Here is a 19,724-nt window from a genome sequence, read left to right on the forward strand (position 1 = left end):
GTTTGCGTGCATGTGTATTGTGTGTTGCGTGAGTGTTGCTTGTGTATTGTGTGTGTATGGTGTGTGTGTTGTGTGTATATTGTGTGTGTATTGCGTGAGTGTTGCTTGTGTATTGTGTGTGTATTGTGTGTGTATTGTGTGTGTATTGTGTGTGTATTGTGTGTGTATTGTGTGCATATTGTGTGCGTATTGTGTGCGTATTGTGTGCGTATTGTGTGCGTTGCGTGTGTGTGTGTGTGTGTGTGTGTGTGTGTGTGTGTGTGTGTGTGTGTGTGTGTGTGTGTGTGTGTGTGTGTGTGTAAGCCTACCCTCACGTGCGCCAGCCTGCCCTCTCCCTCTCCGCGGTGGCCGGGCCTCTCCTCCACTTTGGAACCTACAGGTGTCAGAGGTCAACGAAACAGACCTGCCATCAGCCAAACATAGATACACACACACGCACACACACCCACACTCAAGACACACAAGACGGCATACAGAGATCTGCCATCCGTCAACCATAGACACATGCGCGCGCGCGCGCACACACACACACACACACACACACACACATATACAGAAACCTGCCATCAGCCAAACATGCACACACACACACACACACACACACACACACACGTGCGTGTGTGTGTATACGTGCGTGCGTGCATGGCTGTTTTTGTTCACAGGCATGGCCGGCTGTGAAAACATGACTGCTGTGAAGTGGAGTGAAGTGGAGAGGGGTGCTTCAGTTCAATATACATCAACACACATGTACTGTATGCAAGGGCGGAACTATGGGGGGGAGAGCAGGGCATTTGCCCCAGGGCCCTCCTGTATTGGTGATGGGGGGCCCTATTGCGAGATTGGCAGGCCATATGCCCCCCATCATTGTCTTGCCCTGGGGCCCTGTGTGCGATTGTTCCGCCTCTGACTGTATGTCTTTGGTGTGGGAATGAAACAGTGCGTTGGAGAGAGTAGAGGGAATGAAAAACAAGAATGGGTGGAGAGAAAGAAAAACAAAAAACAAAAAAACAAAACCTAACAAAAAGTGATTTGAGAGGACCGTTAACCTGCACAAAAGCAAAACAACAACAGGGCAGAAAGCGAGGGAAAAACCAAACAGAGAGAAAGCGTGAAAGAGAGGCTGACAAGGAGACAAAGACACCGAGCTGTTAATCTGTACGTGTGTGTGTGCTCCCACGGCTAGTGTGTGTGTATGTGTGTGTGCATTTGTGTGTGTGTGTCCCACACAGTGTTGTGTGCTCCCTGGGCCGTGTGTGTGTGTGTGTGTGTGTATTACTGTTGTGCTCCCAGGGCTAGCGTGCGTGTGTGCGTGCGTGTGTCAGGGCTTGATATTAACTTTGTTGCTCACCGGCCACTGTGTGTAGTGGTTTTCCTAAGTCGCTTGCCATTCAGCCTTTCTGCTAGCCAGAGTTGTGTTGTTTCTTACATTTAAATACAAACAATTGCTGCAACTACTGTGATTTATCACACCAAAGAAAAGAATAAGATTTTTCACACCAAAGTGGCTAGTGAGACTGAAACTGTTACTAGCCACAGCCAAGTTTTACCAGTGTGTGTGTGTGTGTGTGTGTCAGACATACTGTTGTGCTCTCAGGGCTTGTGTGTGTGATACCGTTGTGCTCCCGGGCTACTGTGTGTGTGTGTGTGTGTGTGTGTGTGTGTGTGTGTGTGTGTGTGTGTGTGTGTGTGTGTGTGTGTGTGTGTGTGTAACATAATGTTGTGCTCCCAGGGCTAGTGTGTGTGTGTGTTACGGTTGGTGTGTGTGTGTGTGTAACATACTGTTGTGTTCCCATGGCGAGGGCATGTTCCAACAGGGCGTGGAAAACATGGAGTCCCCAGAGCTGCTCCCTCGCTGCAACTTCTCCAGTTCCGCCTCCAGCCTGCAGGGGGCAGAGCAGAGCACATTATTTTATTACACTACATTACATTACATTACATTGCACTACATTGCATTACACTGTGACTGCATTACACTACGCTACGCTACGCTACACTACATTGCATTGCAGCACCGTATCCACCCAGGAGCCTCGGACACCGCGCAGCTGTCTGCTTTATAAAGCGACGCGTCCAACTCGCGCCTCGATCAACACATTGATGGACAATCTGACATCTATGGACATTTTCTATACTGTTTATTTATTTAATACGTGTATTTATGTTGACATTTTTAGTGTAATGATTTCTGCATGGTGTGGAGTTTTACCAGAACCGTAATTTCACTACAAGCTGTACCCTTGTTATGGCTTTGTATGTGACAAATAAACTACTCAAACTCAAACTACATTACGTAACACTACACTACACTACACTACACTAGGGCTGTAATGATATTGAATTGAACCGAGAAATCGTGATATTCAGAGCGACAGCTTACAGCCCTACACTACATTACATTACACTTAGCCGACACCTTTATCCAAAGCTGTGGCTGGCACCACACCAAACACTGCTAACCAAGATTAAATTACATTGCTTGCAAATGACTTTGTCCTAGGCTATGTAAAGTCATTTGTTGGGCTTTTTTTTAATTTGCTCCGTTTTTTGCTCATTTGCGACATTTGGCAACCCTTAGCAAAGTAGCAGAGCAGTGCAGAGCAGAGAAGAGCAGGGTGCCAATGACACCAATGACCGTAATCACGTTACTCGTGTTATTCAAGAGCTTTAACATCGCTGGCCAAAGTAAACTAAGCAGCACACCACCACACTTGAGGCATGTAGCGGAGAGACAGACAGAAGCAGGGAGGCGGACAGGGTCAGTTGTCCCTGGCCCAGGAAGAGAGGGGACCCAGAATTGGGTTGTCCGTACATTGAAAGGGGGGGCAAATTGAGGGAGGGGGGGTCAGTTGTCCTGGGCCCAGGGAGAGAGGGGCCGCAAAATTGTATAGTCAGTGCATTTTATGCATTGAAGGTGGGGGGCCCTTTCAGAGCCCAGGGAGAGAGGCTGACAGTGACCCTGGACAGAGAGGACTCTGCTGTGTTGAAGACGTCCCAGGAGGCCTGACAGTACAGAGTGTGTGTGTGTGTGTGTGTGTGTATGTGTGTGTGTGTGTGTTAAAGACGTCCCAGGAGGCCTAACAGTACAGTACAGTAGGTCCCCAGAACTATGTCTGATTACCAAACTAAGTAAAAGGCGACTCTGGGACAGAGGGGGGTGGGGGTGGGGGTCACTGGGAAAAGGTCGTGGTAAATTTCCGCATGTGCTGAGGATGTTTTGATGGCTGTGGGGACAGTGTCCTCCTTACATTAAAATATCTGATCAGCTGCTCTGAGTGTGCGTGTGTGCGTGTGTGCGTTCGTGCGTGCGTGCGTTGGATTATTCCCCACATCTGGTTCCTATTGATATTAACTTGTAATGTGGAATCAAATAAAGTACATAGAATGTGTGCGCGAGTGAGTGAGTGATGTGCCAGCAGGGTCGCTGACAGCTATGGCTGGGCACGGGACAAAGACATCTGAAAGGGCCTCAAACTCAATACACATAATGTAATGAGGATCCAATTCTGGGCCCCCTCTCTCTCTGGGCCTGGGACGGTTGACCCCTTTGACCACCACTGTCAGCTTCCGTAGTGCCAGTACATTTAAACTGTCTAAAACTACCTAAATGCATTTCGTTTCAATTTCATTTAACCTCCTCACATGGCACATTGAGTTCATACCTGCCAACCTTTCAATTTTTTTTTGAGTAGCAACTTATCGCGGCGCGGCAATTCACGGCGCAACAACTTGGCATGGCAAAGCAACGGGGTCACCAGCGGGCCCATCTGAGAGGCTACTTTGTTTTGCATAGTCTGCCCTACACCTAGGGTTGCCAAATGTCAACAGGGAAGATATGAGACACTTCATTCAGGCAGGGGGGTCCTCCCCCAGAGAAAAATGCTTTTCTTAGATGCAATTTCCTGCATTTTAATGCATTTTAGCCTAACATCCCGTGTATCTGGCAAATAGTTTATCTTGCTCTTCACAGTACTTTGAACTACCATAATTTATTAAACTTTCATGAAAGATGTTTTTTTTTTGTTTCACACTATAACACCAATAAAATGTTATGATATAGTGTGCTGGAATTCAGGCCTCTAAATTAACTTTATTGATCACCAGCCAATATGGCTGTTAATCTTACTAGTCAAACATACCACCAGTCTGGCTAGTAGGCCTAGGCCTAAGTGGCTATGTACCAGCCAAACAGAGCATTTGGTCACTTGGGGGGTGTTAAGGAGCTGGAATTGAGTATGAAATTGAAGCATTTGCTGATTACTTTTTTGGCTGTAGAAGGTACATGTAGGAAAATGTATAATTTGATTATAAAATACAGAGGCATTTCAGTGATTTTTATGAACAAAAAGTTGAATTGTGATGATTCTTACATCATCTCCCCCAATATTAATAAATGGTGATGTTGTCACCTACTGTGAAGAAGCATCAGCAGTAGAGAAAAAGATAAAGACAAGTGTTATCTAAGCTAGGATAATATCAGGTTAATATTATTACCTTGGGGGCTAACATCAAAATCACACTTTCAGCATTCATTCAGTACAAAATGCGTCATGTAGTGGCTCTACTGAGGGACGGGGGCTAATGGCCAATGCTCTTGGAACTTCCACGGTAACTTGAGGGGCATCGCTTCTTTTTTTTTCACTTTTCTGCATAATAGTAGGCCTATCTACCCTCATCTGCCATGAGTTGGCTATTGTTCACTGTTCGGCACATATATGATGATAGGAGAATTGATCTTATTAATAGATTGCCATACGTGATTACGGATAGTAGTCGTGGAGTGATGCATATTTGGTATGACGCACGACCTGTTACACCTGTTCACAGAATGGGCCATGACTCAGGGGGGAACAGTATTCCTATACGGTGTCATGGTAGGTTACGGATGTAGACCTACTCCGAGCACAACCGTTAGAACTATCGCTTTATTTTCCCCGAGTTAAAATGATCCGGCGCAAAGGGAAACCGAATTAAGTTTGCTGCTAATCTGCTAATTTATAGCGCGGTTATCGACACATTTTCTCATTCGGAAGTAATCTCGTTTCGGTCCAATATCAAAACTGTTAAGGTGTGTGATCTCATGTTGACCTACGCCACTGCGCACTACGTGCCGTTCCCTATATAATGTGTGAACGAAATAAACCCATTCTCTTTCCGGTTTCCAATAACTGATGTGAGCGTGTCATGTTTCATCCCGGAGCATTATATTTACAAAGTTTAAGTAAAGTGAAATGGCTGCGCCAACAGGTTATGGGCCCAGGCATCATGATGTAGGGAGTAGGTGGAGTAGATTATGCTTCAACAGAAATGAAAAAAATTACGAACTTTGGGAGACCAACTCTCTTGGTCACCTGCGTTTGCTGGGGCTGAAGGACACCATCTTGAACGAGCCCGCCTCGGATGACGAAGACGACGAGGGCAACCACATCGAAGAAGACATAAAGAAAAATGAAGAGGTATATGCAGAAATTGTTACGGGGTCTAGTTTAGTTGTGACTCTTAATACGATATACACCGACCCCGGAAGTAGGGCTTTGTAAGGTTTCCGGCAATACACGACTTGCGTGATGATACTTACCTCAGAGTCCGTGTCATTATTATAAACTTACCAGAACATGGTGTCAGAAGTAAAAGTAAGAAGTGAATTCGTTACTGAATGAGGCGTCGTAAACGTAAGCGTCGTACAGTTGCAGTCAGCGTAGCCACCATGTCTGAAGGCACAAGTGAGCCGGTTATTCCCGCGGAAGGTCTGCAGAACGCCGCCGGGCCAAGCCACCTACCCGCGCAGGGACAGCAGCAGCAAGCCGCCGAGCCAGCCGCCGAGCAGGGCATAGCGCTGCCCGCCAACACAGCCATGGCCCCCAACATCCCCCCGCCGTCACCAATGAGCTTTACCGGTGAGTGGAGCATCAACTGGGAAGTATTCCGGGCTGAGTTTGAGGATTATTCACTTGTCACGGGGCTATCTGTCAGACCGAAGAATGTGCAAGCGGCTATGCTACGAACTGTGATGGGAAGTGAGTGCAGACACATTTACCGTTATAACCTGAATCTTACCGCTGTTCAGCAGAATGATCCTGTAGCCATACTCAACGGTCTGGAAGAGTACTTTAAACCTGCTAAGAATACAATCTATGAGAGATACGTGTACGGTGCAGAGCGACTCCAGCCAGAGTGGGCTGGGGTGCTGCCTCATGCAGGAAGGTCAGCCCATCGCTTTTGCATCCAGAGCACTCACCCCTACAGAGAGAAATTATGCACAAATTGAAAAGGAGTGTCTCAGCATTGTGTTTGCCTGTCAGAGATTCCACCACTACCTGTATGGGCGTGACCTCGTCACAGTTGAGACCGACCACAAGCCTCTGATATCCATCTTCAGCAAGCCTCTCCTGAGCGCGCCTAAGAGGCTCCAGAGCATGCTCTTGACACTGCAGTACTACAACCTGAGAATTGTCTACAAGCCCGGGGTGGAGATGTTCATCAGTGACACGCTCAGCAGGGCAACGACCAAGTGCTCAGGCCTCGGCACGACCTACACTCGCCAGGACATCTGTTCACTGCAGCAGGAACAGGACGATGCACAGCACATTAACCAGGCAGAGTACTTGAATGTGAGTGACCAACGACTTGAACAGATCAGGCGACACACAGATAGGGATAAATGCTTGCAGTCCCTCAAGTCAACTGTGCTAGCGGGCTGGCCAGAGACAAAAGAAAGCACACCACACTACATCCGTGAATACTGGACTTACCGCGATGAGATCAGCGTGCAGAACGGCATCCTTTTCCGGGGCCAAAAGGTCATCATCCCAAAGTCCATGCGTCCAGAGATGCTCACGCGCATACACTCCTGCCACATCGGAGGTAATGCCTGCTACAGACAAGCCAAAGAGACACTATACTGGCCCAACATGCAAGCAGAAATCAAGGACAAGGTTAGTGGCTGCCTCATCTGCTCAGAATACACTCACAATCAGCAGAAAGAATCCATGCTTTCACATGAGCTACCCACACGGCCATGGCAAATTGTCAGCATGGACTTGTTCGCACACAGAGAAAAGGACTACCTGCTCATCGTCGATCATTACTCCGACTTTTGGGAGATTGAGCTGCTCCCAGACCTGTCGGCAGACACAGTCATCAAGCGTTGCAAGGCCCAATTTGCTCGTCATGGACAGCCAGACAAGGTCATCACAGACAACGGCCCGCAGTTTAGCTCCCAGTTCAAGCGATTTGCACTCGAATGGGAGTTTGACCATGACCTCCTCGCCAAGACACCCAAAAGCAAACGGGAAGGCTGAGTCTGCTGTCAAAATAGCAAAAAACCTTCTTCGCAGAGCAGCACGAGATGGGGCAGACCCCTGGAAAGCCATTCTGCACTGGAGAAACACACCCACAGAGAACATGGACAGCAGTCCCGCACAGCGCCTCATGTCCAGGAGGCTCAAAACCTCCATTCCTGTTACAAACAAGCTTCTCGAGCCAAGTGTGCCTGGGGGCGTCACGGAGAAGCTACGCCGCCGTCGTCAGATTGCAAAGCACTTCTATGACCGCACCGCTAAAGACTTACCTGAGCTGGAGATCGGGGAGTCGATTAGGATGAAGCCTCTACCAAGTGATGCATCTGGTCGCTGGAGACGGGGGACTTGTCTTCAACAGGTTGCGCCACGCTCCTACCTGGTGGACGTCGAAGGTACCCTTTACCGGCGCAACAGAGTGGACCTGCGAGTAGCTGAGCCTACCCCCTCATCAGCGGCCATGGACATCCAGGGGCCCGCGCACACATCGGCACCTGAAGTGCAACTCTTAGGGCCCGCCTCGGGGCCCCAAATACCACCAACTGTGTCCAGCCCTACCACGTCGGATCCTGTTGCTTCCCCACCTGGGCAGCAGCCGCTTCCTCACGTCGGCACGTACACTAGGGCTGGGAGGCTGTCCAAGCCTCCTCAGAGACTGAACCTGTGAATAATTTTATGCTCGAGCACTTTTATAAAAAAATAAATACAGAAGCTCCAAAAAAAAAAAAAAAACACACACACACACAACAGCTTACAGCTTTAAAAAAAAAAAAAAAAAAAAAAAACATTACAGGAGCAAAAAAATTTAATAAAAAAAAATCCTGCAAAATATGCATGCTCGAGCCCAAAAAAAAAAAAAAAAATGAAAAGAAAACAGATGAGTGACAATATGAATGTGATTATATGCACTGTTCTTGATATGCACTATTTTTATGCTATGTGATATGCACTATTTTTATGTCTATGTTTGCACTGTTTTAATATGCACCGTTTTGTGATGAATATGCAGTATGTTGAATGTAAGAATGTGTTCAGTATGTATTGATGTTGTGTGTCTTATACATCTTACAGGAAGTTCCTTACAGGTTTACAAAATGGAAAATGTTATACCTCCAGTATGAATATGCAGTATGTTGAATGTAGCAATGTGTTCAGTATACTTGATGTTGTGTATCTTATACATCTTACAGGAAGTTCCTTACAGGTTTACAACATGGAAAACGTTATACCTCCAGTATGTTCATTCGTCCTTGGCCATTGTAATTGTCTTATTTTGTAAAGGAGGATGTTACGGGGTCTAGTTTAGTTGTGACTCTTAATACGATATACACCGACCCCGGAAGTAGGGCTTTGTAATGTTTCCGGTAATACACGACTTGCGTGATGATACTTACCTCAGAGTCCGTGTCATTATTATAAACTTACCAGAACAGAAATGATACAGTTCTTGGACGACAAAAGCCTCTCGCTTGTGATGAGAGATGCTACGGACAATGGAAGAAAGGCTCTGGCAATACTGAGAGACTACTACGCTGGTAAGGGCAAGCCAAGAGTGATTAGCCTGTACACCGAGCTAACGTCCCTGCAGAAAAGTGCAGATGAAAGTGTTACGGACTACATCATTAGGGCAGAAACGGCGATAACAGCACTTCGAAATGCTGAAGAAAGATTGAGTGACGGACTGTTGATTGCCATGATACTAAAAGGACTACCCGAGTCTTACAAGCCGTTTACGATCCACATTACACAAGGTGACGAACATGTGACTTTTGCTGACTTTAAAACCAAACTGAGGAGCTTCGAAGACACAGAGAAGTATCGTGCAAGCTCGGATGACAACTTGATGAAGGCGAGTGCCGCAGCACAAGGGAGAGAGATCGCCAGAGGGGCCGACATTGTCTGCTACAACTGCGGGGTGAAGGGACACATGTCCAGAGCGTGTCCAAAAGACCCACAGGAGAAGCAATGGTGCCGGCATTGCAGAAGTGCGTCGCATAAAGAATCGCAGTGCCGTCGCAGAAGAAAAGACGACGTGAAACAGGTGACTGACGAACGAAGTGAGGAGCACGCATATTCCAAGCGAGCCACCGCCAGGCAGGCGGATTGAGACATGGAGGGCTGATGGTCGACACCGGAGCAACGTCGCACATTATCACAGACATCAGAAAGTTCAGAAAATTCGACCCCACATTCCAACCCGAGAAGCACTTCATTGAATTGGCGGACGGCACCAGAGCCAACGGCGTGGCACTGAGGAGGGGCGACGCGGAGGTGAGCCTGGTGAGTCGAGAGGGGGAGACGGTGAAAGCCACGCTGAGAGACGCGCTGTTCATCCCGACCTACCCCCAAGATATCTTCTCGGTGAAAGCGGCAACAGCCAACGGAGCTTCAATCAAGTTTCAGCAGGGTCATGATGAACTCGTTCATCAGAGTGGTACTGAGTTCGACATAGTTGAACACAACAGACTGTACTACTTGGACACTGTGAGCAATGAAGGTAATGATGGTGATTTTTGCAATGGTTGTTATGACATTCAGACTTGGCACGAAATTCTAGGCCACTGCAATTATGACGATGTTTCCAAGTTGCAAGATGTGGCAGAGGGAATGCAGATAAAGGGAAAATTTGATAAGTCCAAATTGAGCTGTGAAACCTGCACAAAGGGTAAATTTGTGCAAAGCAGGAACAGAGAACTTGATAGCCGTGCAAAAGCACCACTTGAGCTAATTCACACAGATTTAGCTGGTCCAGTTGACCCAGTAGCAAAGGATGGATTCAAATATGCTTTAGCTTTTACAGACGACTATTCAAGCACAGTGTTTGTGTATTTCCTGAAAGCTAAGAGTGACACCACAAAGGCCACAGAGCGGTTTCTTGCCGATATATCCCCATATGGGAGAGTGAAGTGCATTCGATCGGATAATGGCACGGAATACACAGGACAGGATTTCCAGTCTTTGCTGTCAAAAAATAGCATTAGACACGAAACCTCTGCACCGTACTCGCCACATCAAAATGGCACGGCAGAGAGGAATTGGCGTACACTTTTTGATATGGCGAGATGCATGTTGATTGAGAGCAACTTGCCCAAAGAGCTCTGGACATATGCCGTGATGACTGCTGCAGTAATACGCAACAGGTGCTTTAGCAACAGGACAAAACAAACCCCATATTACTTGCTTACAGGGAAGAAACCAAATTTATCTCGGATGAGACTATTTGGATCGGTGTGCTATGCATACAAACATGACAAGAAGAAATTAGACTCGAGATGTGAAAAGGGAGTGTTTGTAGGTTATGACAAGAATAGCCCCTCATATCTAGTCTACTATCCCAACACACGGAAAGTTTTCAAACATCGATTGGTAAAGTTCATTACAAAGAGTGGCATAGAGAAAGAAACCCAGACAGACACAGAGACGAATGATTTTACTCAGAGAAGATACGCGTCACCCAGGGCCAGTGCGGATGATGCGACTAGGCAGGAGGCAGAGAGTTCAGAAGATTCCCAGGGAACTTCTGATAGTGTAGATACACCTGAAGAGATCCAAATAGAAGAGGCTGAGACACGTTACCCTAGGAGAGATAGGAGAGCACCACAGTATCTCTCAGAGTACGTCACGGATACTCAGTCAAATGATCAGGTGTCAATCAGTGTTGATTTTTGTTACAGGATGTGTGATGTGCCACAAACATTCAAGGAGGCTATGAGTTCACCAAAGGCTGAGGTTTGGGCTAAAGCCATGCAGGAGGAAATTGAGTCATTAAAGGAAAATGATACATTCACCCTGACCACCCTACCAGAGGGTAAACATGAAGTGGGGGGCAGATGGGTTTATGCCATTAAGTCTAATGCAGATCAGTCAGAAACCTATAAGGCCAGGTATGTAGCCAAGGGTTACAATCAGGTGATGGGTATAGACTACAAGGAAACATTTTCTCCTACCGCCAACTTAACGTCAGTTAGGATCCTGATGCAAATGGCCGCACAATATGATCTTGAATTGCATGTCAAGACCGCATACCTGCATGCGCCTATAGATTGTGACGTGTACATGGAACAACCAGAGGGATTTGAAGTGAAATCTGACACAAGTGAAAAATTGGTCTGTAAACTTAACAAGTCACTATATGGTTTGAAACAATCCGGTAGGAACTGGAACAAAATGCTTAGTGATTACTTGACTAAAAATGAATTTGTGCAAAATCCTGCCGACCACTGTGTGTATACCAAACAAGCTGGAAAAGAGAGAGCAATACTGGTCATTTGGGTAGATGATTTACTTATTGCCGCCAGTAATGATAAATTACTGAATGATGTGAAGAAAACACTTGCTATGAAGTTTAACATGAAGGATCTAGGAAAATTGAGACATTTCTTAGGAATTGATTTCAAACAGAAAGATGGAATGGTAAAAATGAATCAGACAAGGTACATATCAAAGGTACTCGAGCGATTTGGGATGTCACAGTGTAAACCAAGGTCAACCCCCTGTGAACAGAAAATTGAACATGACAGTGATGCTGATCCTGTTGATGCCAAAACATACCGTGAAGTTGTAGGCAGTCTGATCTACATAATGACATGTACAAGACCTGATTTAAGCTGGGTTGTGAGTAAGCTGTCACAACATTTGTCTGAACCAAATGAACAACATTGGTTGACCGCAAAACATGTGATGAGGTACCTGAAAGGTACACTGGATCGTGAATTATGTTACAAGAAAAGTGAGACAAGCCTGAAACTTGTAGCATATAGTGATTCTGATTGGGCTGCAGATTTGAATGATAGGAGAAGCACAACAGGCTATTGCTTTAGCCTAACTGATGAAGGTCCACTGATTTCATGGAAATCTAAAAAGCAGGCTACAGTTGCTTTGTCTACTTGCGAAGCAGAATACATGGCGTTGGCTGCGACCACGCAAGAGAGTTTGTATCTTATACAATTGATGAATGGAATTGAGAAAGATGGTCAATATGCACCAGTGAAAATATTTGAGGATAATCAGGGAACAATCGCCTTGTCAAAGGACCCGGTTTGTCGCCAAAGATGTAAACATATTGACATCCGGTACCATTTTGTCCGTGAAGCTGTCAATGATGGAAAAATTGTGATTGAATACTGTCCCACTGTGAGTATGGTGGCAGACGCCATGACTAAGCCAATGACACAGTTCAAAATGAAAACATTTGTGAAATTTATGTTTGGTGGCTGAAGGTATGAATTTCATTCATAAGGAAAAGGAATAGGCCAATAATATGTTTGTATATTAGTTTCTGTTTACTGATTTATTTTGGTTATTTTCTGTTATTTTTGTTGCTGTTTTATATTTTATGTTTTTTTTTATTCATTAGGCCTATCTGAAAGGGCTTGAGATCAAGTGGGGGTGTTAAGGTGTGTGATCTCATGTCGACCTACGTCACTGCGCACTACGTGCCGTTCCCTATATAATGTGTGAACGAAATAAACCCATTCTCTTTCCGGTTTCCAATAACTGATGTGAGCGTGTCATGTTTCATCCCGGAGCATTATATTTACAAAGTTTAAGTAAAGTGAAATGGCTGCGCCAACAAAAACAAGCAACAACATATTGCCGTCAAATACGGCGAAACATTGGGTGAATCATTACGACAGACCTCGGCCTTTATTTATTTTCATAAGTTTACGGATTTAGCAACTGGACGCAATTCACTATTCCCATTCAGGCTACCTTTCTCAAAGTCCATTTACCTTTGAAACTGTGATTTTGACGGTGCTCACTTGTAAAACTACAGCGACAGTACCAAGATGGATAATAGATGATGGCAGGAGGAGGACACTTGTTTCAGAGATTATAGGAGTACATTAACCAGTCTCTCTGCTTGTGTGATTTCGAAGCAAACTTTCTATCAGCAGCTGATGCCTCGACTCAAGAGGAGCGCAGCCACTGAGTATTCAAGTCAGTGAGCGCAGCACAACAAATGAAGACATCCAAACTAGCGCTCTGATTGGTCAATATTCCCCCCCACACGTTGCTGGCCAATGGAAAGGCCAGTGCGAGACAATTGCCAACAGAGTCATGTCTACGGCTCTGTCTGGTTGCAAGTCTACAGAGCAATTTATAAGGGCCCATGAACACACTTTGCTATTGGTTTTTCCCGTATTTTGAAGTGACAGCGCCGTAGTTTGATGTCAAAATCCGTATCTGCTACACAAAATGCGTAATGGTCGGCAGGTATGTGAGTTTATGCTTGTCATGTGAAATACAGTAAGTTGACTTGACTTGAAAGCTGATGTTCCCACCGTGATGCACTTCTCACAAATCAAATGAGGTGGACCTTAAATCAACTCTCGGGCTTGGATAACTTTTAAGGGTTTTTGCTACAGCTGCGTGCGAAGGACCACTTCATACATGTTATGTATAGCCATCATGGCATTACATAATTAGCTCGTACATAACTAGCTGGTATTGTCTTACATGCAGTGTCTTAAATACAGCTCTACTGGTGCATTCATTTCATTATAATTGAATAATTTTTAAAATAAATTAAACATGTGCTTTTGTGCTCTTGACTTGACCTCTTGACTTTTCTTGGACATTGAGTGGACTGATTTGTTTCTGCAATTCCTACTGGCCTTGGCTCAAAATGAGTGTTCTGGGACTTGAAAGAACACAGCAACCTGAAAGCAATCATTAGCCTTTAGCCTACATATGGAGGGCTGTTTTTAGATTTACCCAACATTTTTTTTTCAAGATTGCAAGAATCTAACTTATGGACTGAAAACAAATATTAATTTTAAAAAAAAAGTTCAAAAACAAAGTACATTCACATACCACTTTCAGATTGTAGATTTACCCACCATACCAATGTTTTATTCCAAGGTTGCAGGACTACAACTTCTAACAACAAAGGTACCAATAAACAAAGCAAATACAAGTAAAAAACTATCCTTGTACCACTTGATTTCCTTGCTGAGGTTGTTGGTGAGTGTGTGTGTGTCCACGTACCTCTTGATTTCCTTGTTGAGGTTGTTGGTGAGTGTGTGTGAGGCCTCTAGCTGTCCCTCCAGGTTGCACACCTGTGCCTGGCGCACCTGCAGGTCCTGAGCGAGCCGCTCTCGCGCCCGCACCTCCCCCTGCGCCTGCTCCCGCACCCCCGCCAACTCGCGCTGCAAGGCCACCAACTCACGCTGCACCTCCTCACTCTGAACAGAGCAAGAGAAAGGTCATCATCATTATAATAATCAACATCAGGACATGAAAATCAATAATGTCATCATCATCATCATCACCATCATCACCACCACCACCGGCCATATCTACAGTATGGACATAGTCTACAACCGGCTTTACACCACCATCAACCCATGCTGCACTCCCGCCAACTCCCGCTGCACCTCCTCACTCTGCAGGGGTCAGAGGTGAAAGGTTAAATGTCACTATCTTAGTCAACATCAACATCACCATCATCATTATTTTATCTGAATAATCATCACTAGTAGTAGCTTTACACCCCCATCAACTGCAACTGCAACTGCAACTCAACTCATCAGCATGATCGCCTTCATTGCCATCACCATCTAAAGAGTCAAGTGGTACATTCAGGAGGCAAACCATAATCATCATCTACCAGGGGTCTACAATGTATGCTTTATAGCTTTTAGTGAACTCATCCCATTGATTTAGCGTTGTTTATTTTGCATTGCTTTTATGTACAGAAACAGAGGAGACACAGACAGACAAAGCTGCAACTGAAATTCAATGAGAGGGAAAAAAAATGTCACAGTACAGGTCTAGATTTGAGCTAAGGCCTGGCTAGGTGGTTTAACGACTGCAATGCAATGCAATGGTATGTTTTGCTGTGTTATGAGGAAAGGGCCTCAGGACTCTTCACAACCTGTCTAATATATTTTCATTACACCTCAGTTAGCTGACGCTCACGCAGCTGCCACAAGCTCCAAACTGTATGCAAAAGTATTTGTGTCTGCAGGTGAAGACTAGCCAGGCCACGCCCTCCTACTAGTCTGGGGTGGCATTCTCGAAAGCGTCTTTGCTAACGATGGTTACAACGTCCTTCGTAAGAACGACTCAACTCTCTAGACAGCGCCGCTCACCACTAAATTCAAGGGAATGGTGTTACGTCTTAAGACGGTCTTAAGACGGTTAGCAATGACAAAATTCGAGAAACGGATCCCTGGTCAACTGCAATACAAATATCGTTTCAGAGCTCTGGAGAAATAGAGATCTCCACCCACTTTGTCGGAAACCAATCAACTTTGAGCAGCTCTAACCGATCTTTTTTTTTAAGCTCAACTTTGAGCAGCTCCAACGGCCCTGGGTAGAGGAGTGTTCAAGTGACAAGAAGTGACAAGAAGCAATATTGAAATGTTCATCTGTTGTGTAGCGTACAGTTGGTAGATATGTTATCCTTAATTACTAGCTCATAATTATGACACTGTGTGATTGTGTGTGGCCTAGGTGCCCACGCCTATCTTAATCCAACCCTGGTCACACCACTTTGCAATCAGCCTCAATCTTCACTGCACTGCACTCCAAAACCAAATCCAGAAGATGATGAAACGGAGTGGATAGACAAGCAGTTCCCGGTCAGATCAACTCCGGTAAGCTATTAGGGCGTCAGACTTGTTGCCCAAAGGTTGCCGGATCAACTCCCGACCCGCCAGAGTAATTAACCAGTGTGCAGTGTGCATGTGTGTGGTGTGTCACAATGAAAACCAAATCCAGGAGATGATGTAAAAGGAGTAGGCAGGCAATTCCAGACCATCTCCCCAACCACTAAATCACAGCTTCTGCTGTACAGTTGAGTCAACTGTGCAACACCTACAACACAAGTTGCAATTATTCATAGGTATTACGGCTGCATGTCCTGTTCCTGGCCTCTGTGCTGTCCAGCTGTAGCCATTTCTGCTGCCTCTCACACAACAAAAAACACACACACACACACACACACACACACACACACACACACGACAGAATATAGGGGACCTTCTGCTTGTGTTTATGCAGGGCGGCCTCTGCACTGTCCAGCTGCAGCTGTTTCTACTGCTTCTCTCGCAGCATGCACGCACACACAAGCACACACAAGCACACACACATACCTTCTACTTGCATTTGTGCAGGGCAGCCTCTGCGTTATCCAGCTGCCTCTCTCTCTTCAACTCACACACAAACGCATGCACACAAGTTACAGTACCTTCTGCTTGTGTTTGTGCAGGGCGGCCTCTGCGTTGTCCAGCTGCAGTTGTTTCTGTTGTCTCTCTCGGCCCATCCTCTCCTGCTGGCTCTGCAGCTCCTTAACCTTCTGCAGAACCCGCCCCGACAGGCCCGCCGTCCAGTCGTCTGCAGCCCAGCTCATCCTGACCCAACCAGAACCAAGAACCAAGAAATTAGAATCAGGACCTAGAACCATGGTCAAGAGGCCCACAGTCCAGTCATCCGCGGCCCAGCTCATCCGGACAGAACCAGAAACAAAGAAATTAGAACAGGAACCATGCAATTAGAACCAGAGGCAAGTAAGAAGAATTGGCCCGACAGGTTCGCCTTCCAGTCATCTGTGGCCCAGCTCATCCTGACGGGACCAGAACCAGCATCAAGAAATTAGAACTAGGAACTAGGAACTACAACAGTAACCAAAGAATTAGAATTAAAACCATATCAGGGAACTAGAACTGGCCCGACCGGCCCGCCGTCTAATCCTCCGCAGCCCAGTGCATCCTAATGGAACCAGAACCAAGAAATTAGAAAAGGAACCAAGGCATTAGAACCAGAACCAAGGAATTAGGAATGGTGTCCTGTCGATATGGCCTAGTCAAGATGAGCTACACGGGCCTGATAGAAGAATAAAATCCTGCACCTGAACCTCTAACACTTCATGAAATAAGAACATCCTATTGGCTGCATTTCTTTCTTGCAAACAAACTGTCAAGGCTGATAGTAATGGTGTCCATTTCAACAAAGCAGTCCATTTTGACTGAACACCACACACCAAGAAACAAATATGACAGGACGTTCTGTATTAAAATTGTGCTTTATAAATTTACTTTACTTACTTGCTTGCTTGCTTATTATCCTCTCACAACTTCAGAGACCTTTTCTGGAATCGATGCTCATCAAAACCCCATCTGTAAAAACAAAGTGGTATACATGATAAAATGGTGACGAAAAAAAAATCAAGATTGTGGAATACTGAACATGCAGGTCACTCACACCCCCCTCTATCCTGCTCTCTTGACGACTCCGAATGCATCTGAACAAAAACTGTGATGATGAAATGATTAAGTCAAGAGACCTAGAGCATCATAGTTCACAAGTCCAGCCTACGGCACATGCTTACCACCTCTCACAACATCAATAGAAGTCAGTCTCAGTACCAATCAAATATCTATTTTTGAATTTAAATCTAAAGATGATAATGATTGATCCAAAACAGAAGCAGTGACATGATCTAAGGGGGAAATCTACAGAGCGATTAATTTTGCTCGCAGGGAAAACAGCAAACAGCTGTCTGGGCTTGCTCCATGGCAGCATCTCTTGGAAATTGCTCTGGGGATTTGTGTGTGTGTGTGTGTGTGTGTGTGTGTGTGTGTGTGTGTGTGTGTGTGTGTGTGTGTGTGTGTGTGTGTGTGTGTGTGTGTGTGTGTGTGTGTGTGTGTGTGTGTGTGTGTGTGTGTGTGTGCGCTTCAGTGCAGCTGCGGGCCTTCCACCCTGCAAGCTTCTTTCGCCTAGTGCTTGGTTTGTTATTGTCTGAAGTAACTTGTTCTGAACGACAGAGGAAGAGTAGGCTTAAATACGTCGCAATACACAAATAAATCCTCTCCCTCACATCGTCACCTGAACACAAAGAGACGGTTCAAACGGGATATATTACGTAAACAAAAGGAATGCAGATATTCAGGAACCGTTTTGCTTGTGGGTTAGTAGTAGGATCTCAGAGTAGGAGTCACGTCAAAACACGTCTGCCTTATCTCATAAACGACCCTGATCGAAACAGCAAGTTAAACACATAGGAGGATAATACTAGATTACAGACAAAGAATATCTGAACATATCTGATGCTCAGCAACAAATGACCATTGAATACATGTCCATGGTAGGTTAAACTAGGGCTGGATGGGTAAAGGAATTGATTTTATTGACAGGGACACTAGGCTACACGGCTGCTCTGTTCTGTGCTTTGTTTTGTGGCTGTTTCAGTCCCCGGACTCCCCGATAATGTGTTTCTGCATTACAAAAGGAGTAAACCAGTGTTTTATCCAAGTGGCGCGATCCACTGGGTGACGTTATCACGCTGGCGCTATGCTTTCTCATCTCAACGGCAAAAAAATGTTCTGAAAAGTTGACAACACTACGACTCAACTGTCTATGCTAACCGTGATAATTTCCAAAGTACAAACATAATATTCTGTTCGATGACAACACGAAGCGGCAAGTAAAAGGAGACAGCAGGCAAACGCTTTCTACGATACTAGTATTGTGCTCAATGGGACAGGGGAAATTCTGTTAATTCCTGGCAGCAGAAGTTGCTGGCAGCCAACTGGGACTGCGAAACGAAAACATCTGGAGAACGCCATAGTTTCTGAAGTAGAAAACGATAGAGCGCAACCTGCCAAAACAATAAAACTGATGAGGGCTAGCACCAGCTTATCACGCGCCGATAAATTGAAACACTGTTACCCGAGTAAACTGATGGCGTGGTGTCTCACCATGACTTTGACTCGTGTTAAACAGAGTAAAACACTTACTTTAAATCCAAACTCAAAGTCCGGTGTCTTATCGGTATCCAGCCAGATATCACGGTTGCTCACAACAGTGCAATGAAACGGCTACTTTGTCTCGTGCTAGCTGGTTTGTCTCGTGCTGTCAGGCATCTATCTGCGCTCTAAACTCGAATTGACACGAGGCGGGGGTCAGTGACGTAGCGCCTGGTGGTGGGAAATTTGGATATTCAGGGAAATTTGGTTTCTAATGTTATTTGAATTGTCGCCATCTAGTGGTAATAACACAGAACTGTGTAAGTAATGGAAACAAATTACACCTTATTTCTCCACGGTGGTCAATATGGAGAGTATTTATTTAGGCCTACTAAATTAGAATTGCCCCAACAGTATCTTGTTTCAAAAAGAAATTAAAACAGTTTTATTCTCATCTGCCTTTGGTGATAGTTAGTTTATTATATTCTATATATAAAACACAATATGGATTATTTTTCTTCTCTTTACTTTTTCTCTACTCTTGAGCACATTGAATGACAACTAGTCTATGATAATGTGCTATACAAGTCATTTTGATTGATTGATTGATTGATTGATTGATTGATTGATTGATTGATTGATTGATTGATTGATTCGGCTATAATAGGCTACACAACAATGATATAGGGATCTTAATTCTCTCACCGTTCTTGAAAATAGACTTAAGTTAGTTACC

General features: G+C 45.2%; 1 protein-coding gene and 1 long non-coding RNA gene across 2 annotated transcripts in view; both read right to left on the minus strand.

Annotated features, from left to right (window-relative positions):
• Positions 1–16,847, minus strand: part of si:dkeyp-115e12.6 (centromere protein F) — a 64,162-nt gene extending 47,315 nt beyond the window's left edge. The window contains exons 1-4 of the mRNA XM_063189916.1: positions 16,492–16,847; positions 14,286–14,482; positions 1,780–1,880; positions 309–373 (exon numbers count right to left, since the gene is read on the minus strand). Of these exons, the coding sequence (XP_063045986.1) occupies positions 309–373; positions 1,780–1,880; positions 14,286–14,482; positions 16,492–16,749 (621 nt within the window). The 5' untranslated portion in view covers positions 16,750–16,847. The remainder of the gene's footprint in view (positions 1–308; positions 374–1,779; positions 1,881–14,285; positions 14,483–16,491) is intronic.
• Positions 16,848–16,853: 6 nt separating this feature from the next.
• Positions 16,854–19,191, minus strand: LOC134439630 (uncharacterized). Its single transcript, XR_010032800.1, has 3 exons — positions 19,040–19,191; positions 17,348–17,419; positions 16,854–16,866 (listed from the first exon to the last, which is right to left on the minus strand). It is a non-coding gene; the product is annotated as an uncharacterized LOC134439630 (long non-coding RNA).
• Positions 19,192–19,724: the final 533 nt, after the last annotated feature.

This window comes from Engraulis encrasicolus, chromosome 23, assembly GCF_034702125.1.
Source record: "Engraulis encrasicolus isolate BLACKSEA-1 chromosome 23, IST_EnEncr_1.0, whole genome shotgun sequence".
NCBI classification, from domain to species: domain Eukaryota; kingdom Metazoa; phylum Chordata; class Actinopteri; order Clupeiformes; family Engraulidae; genus Engraulis; species Engraulis encrasicolus.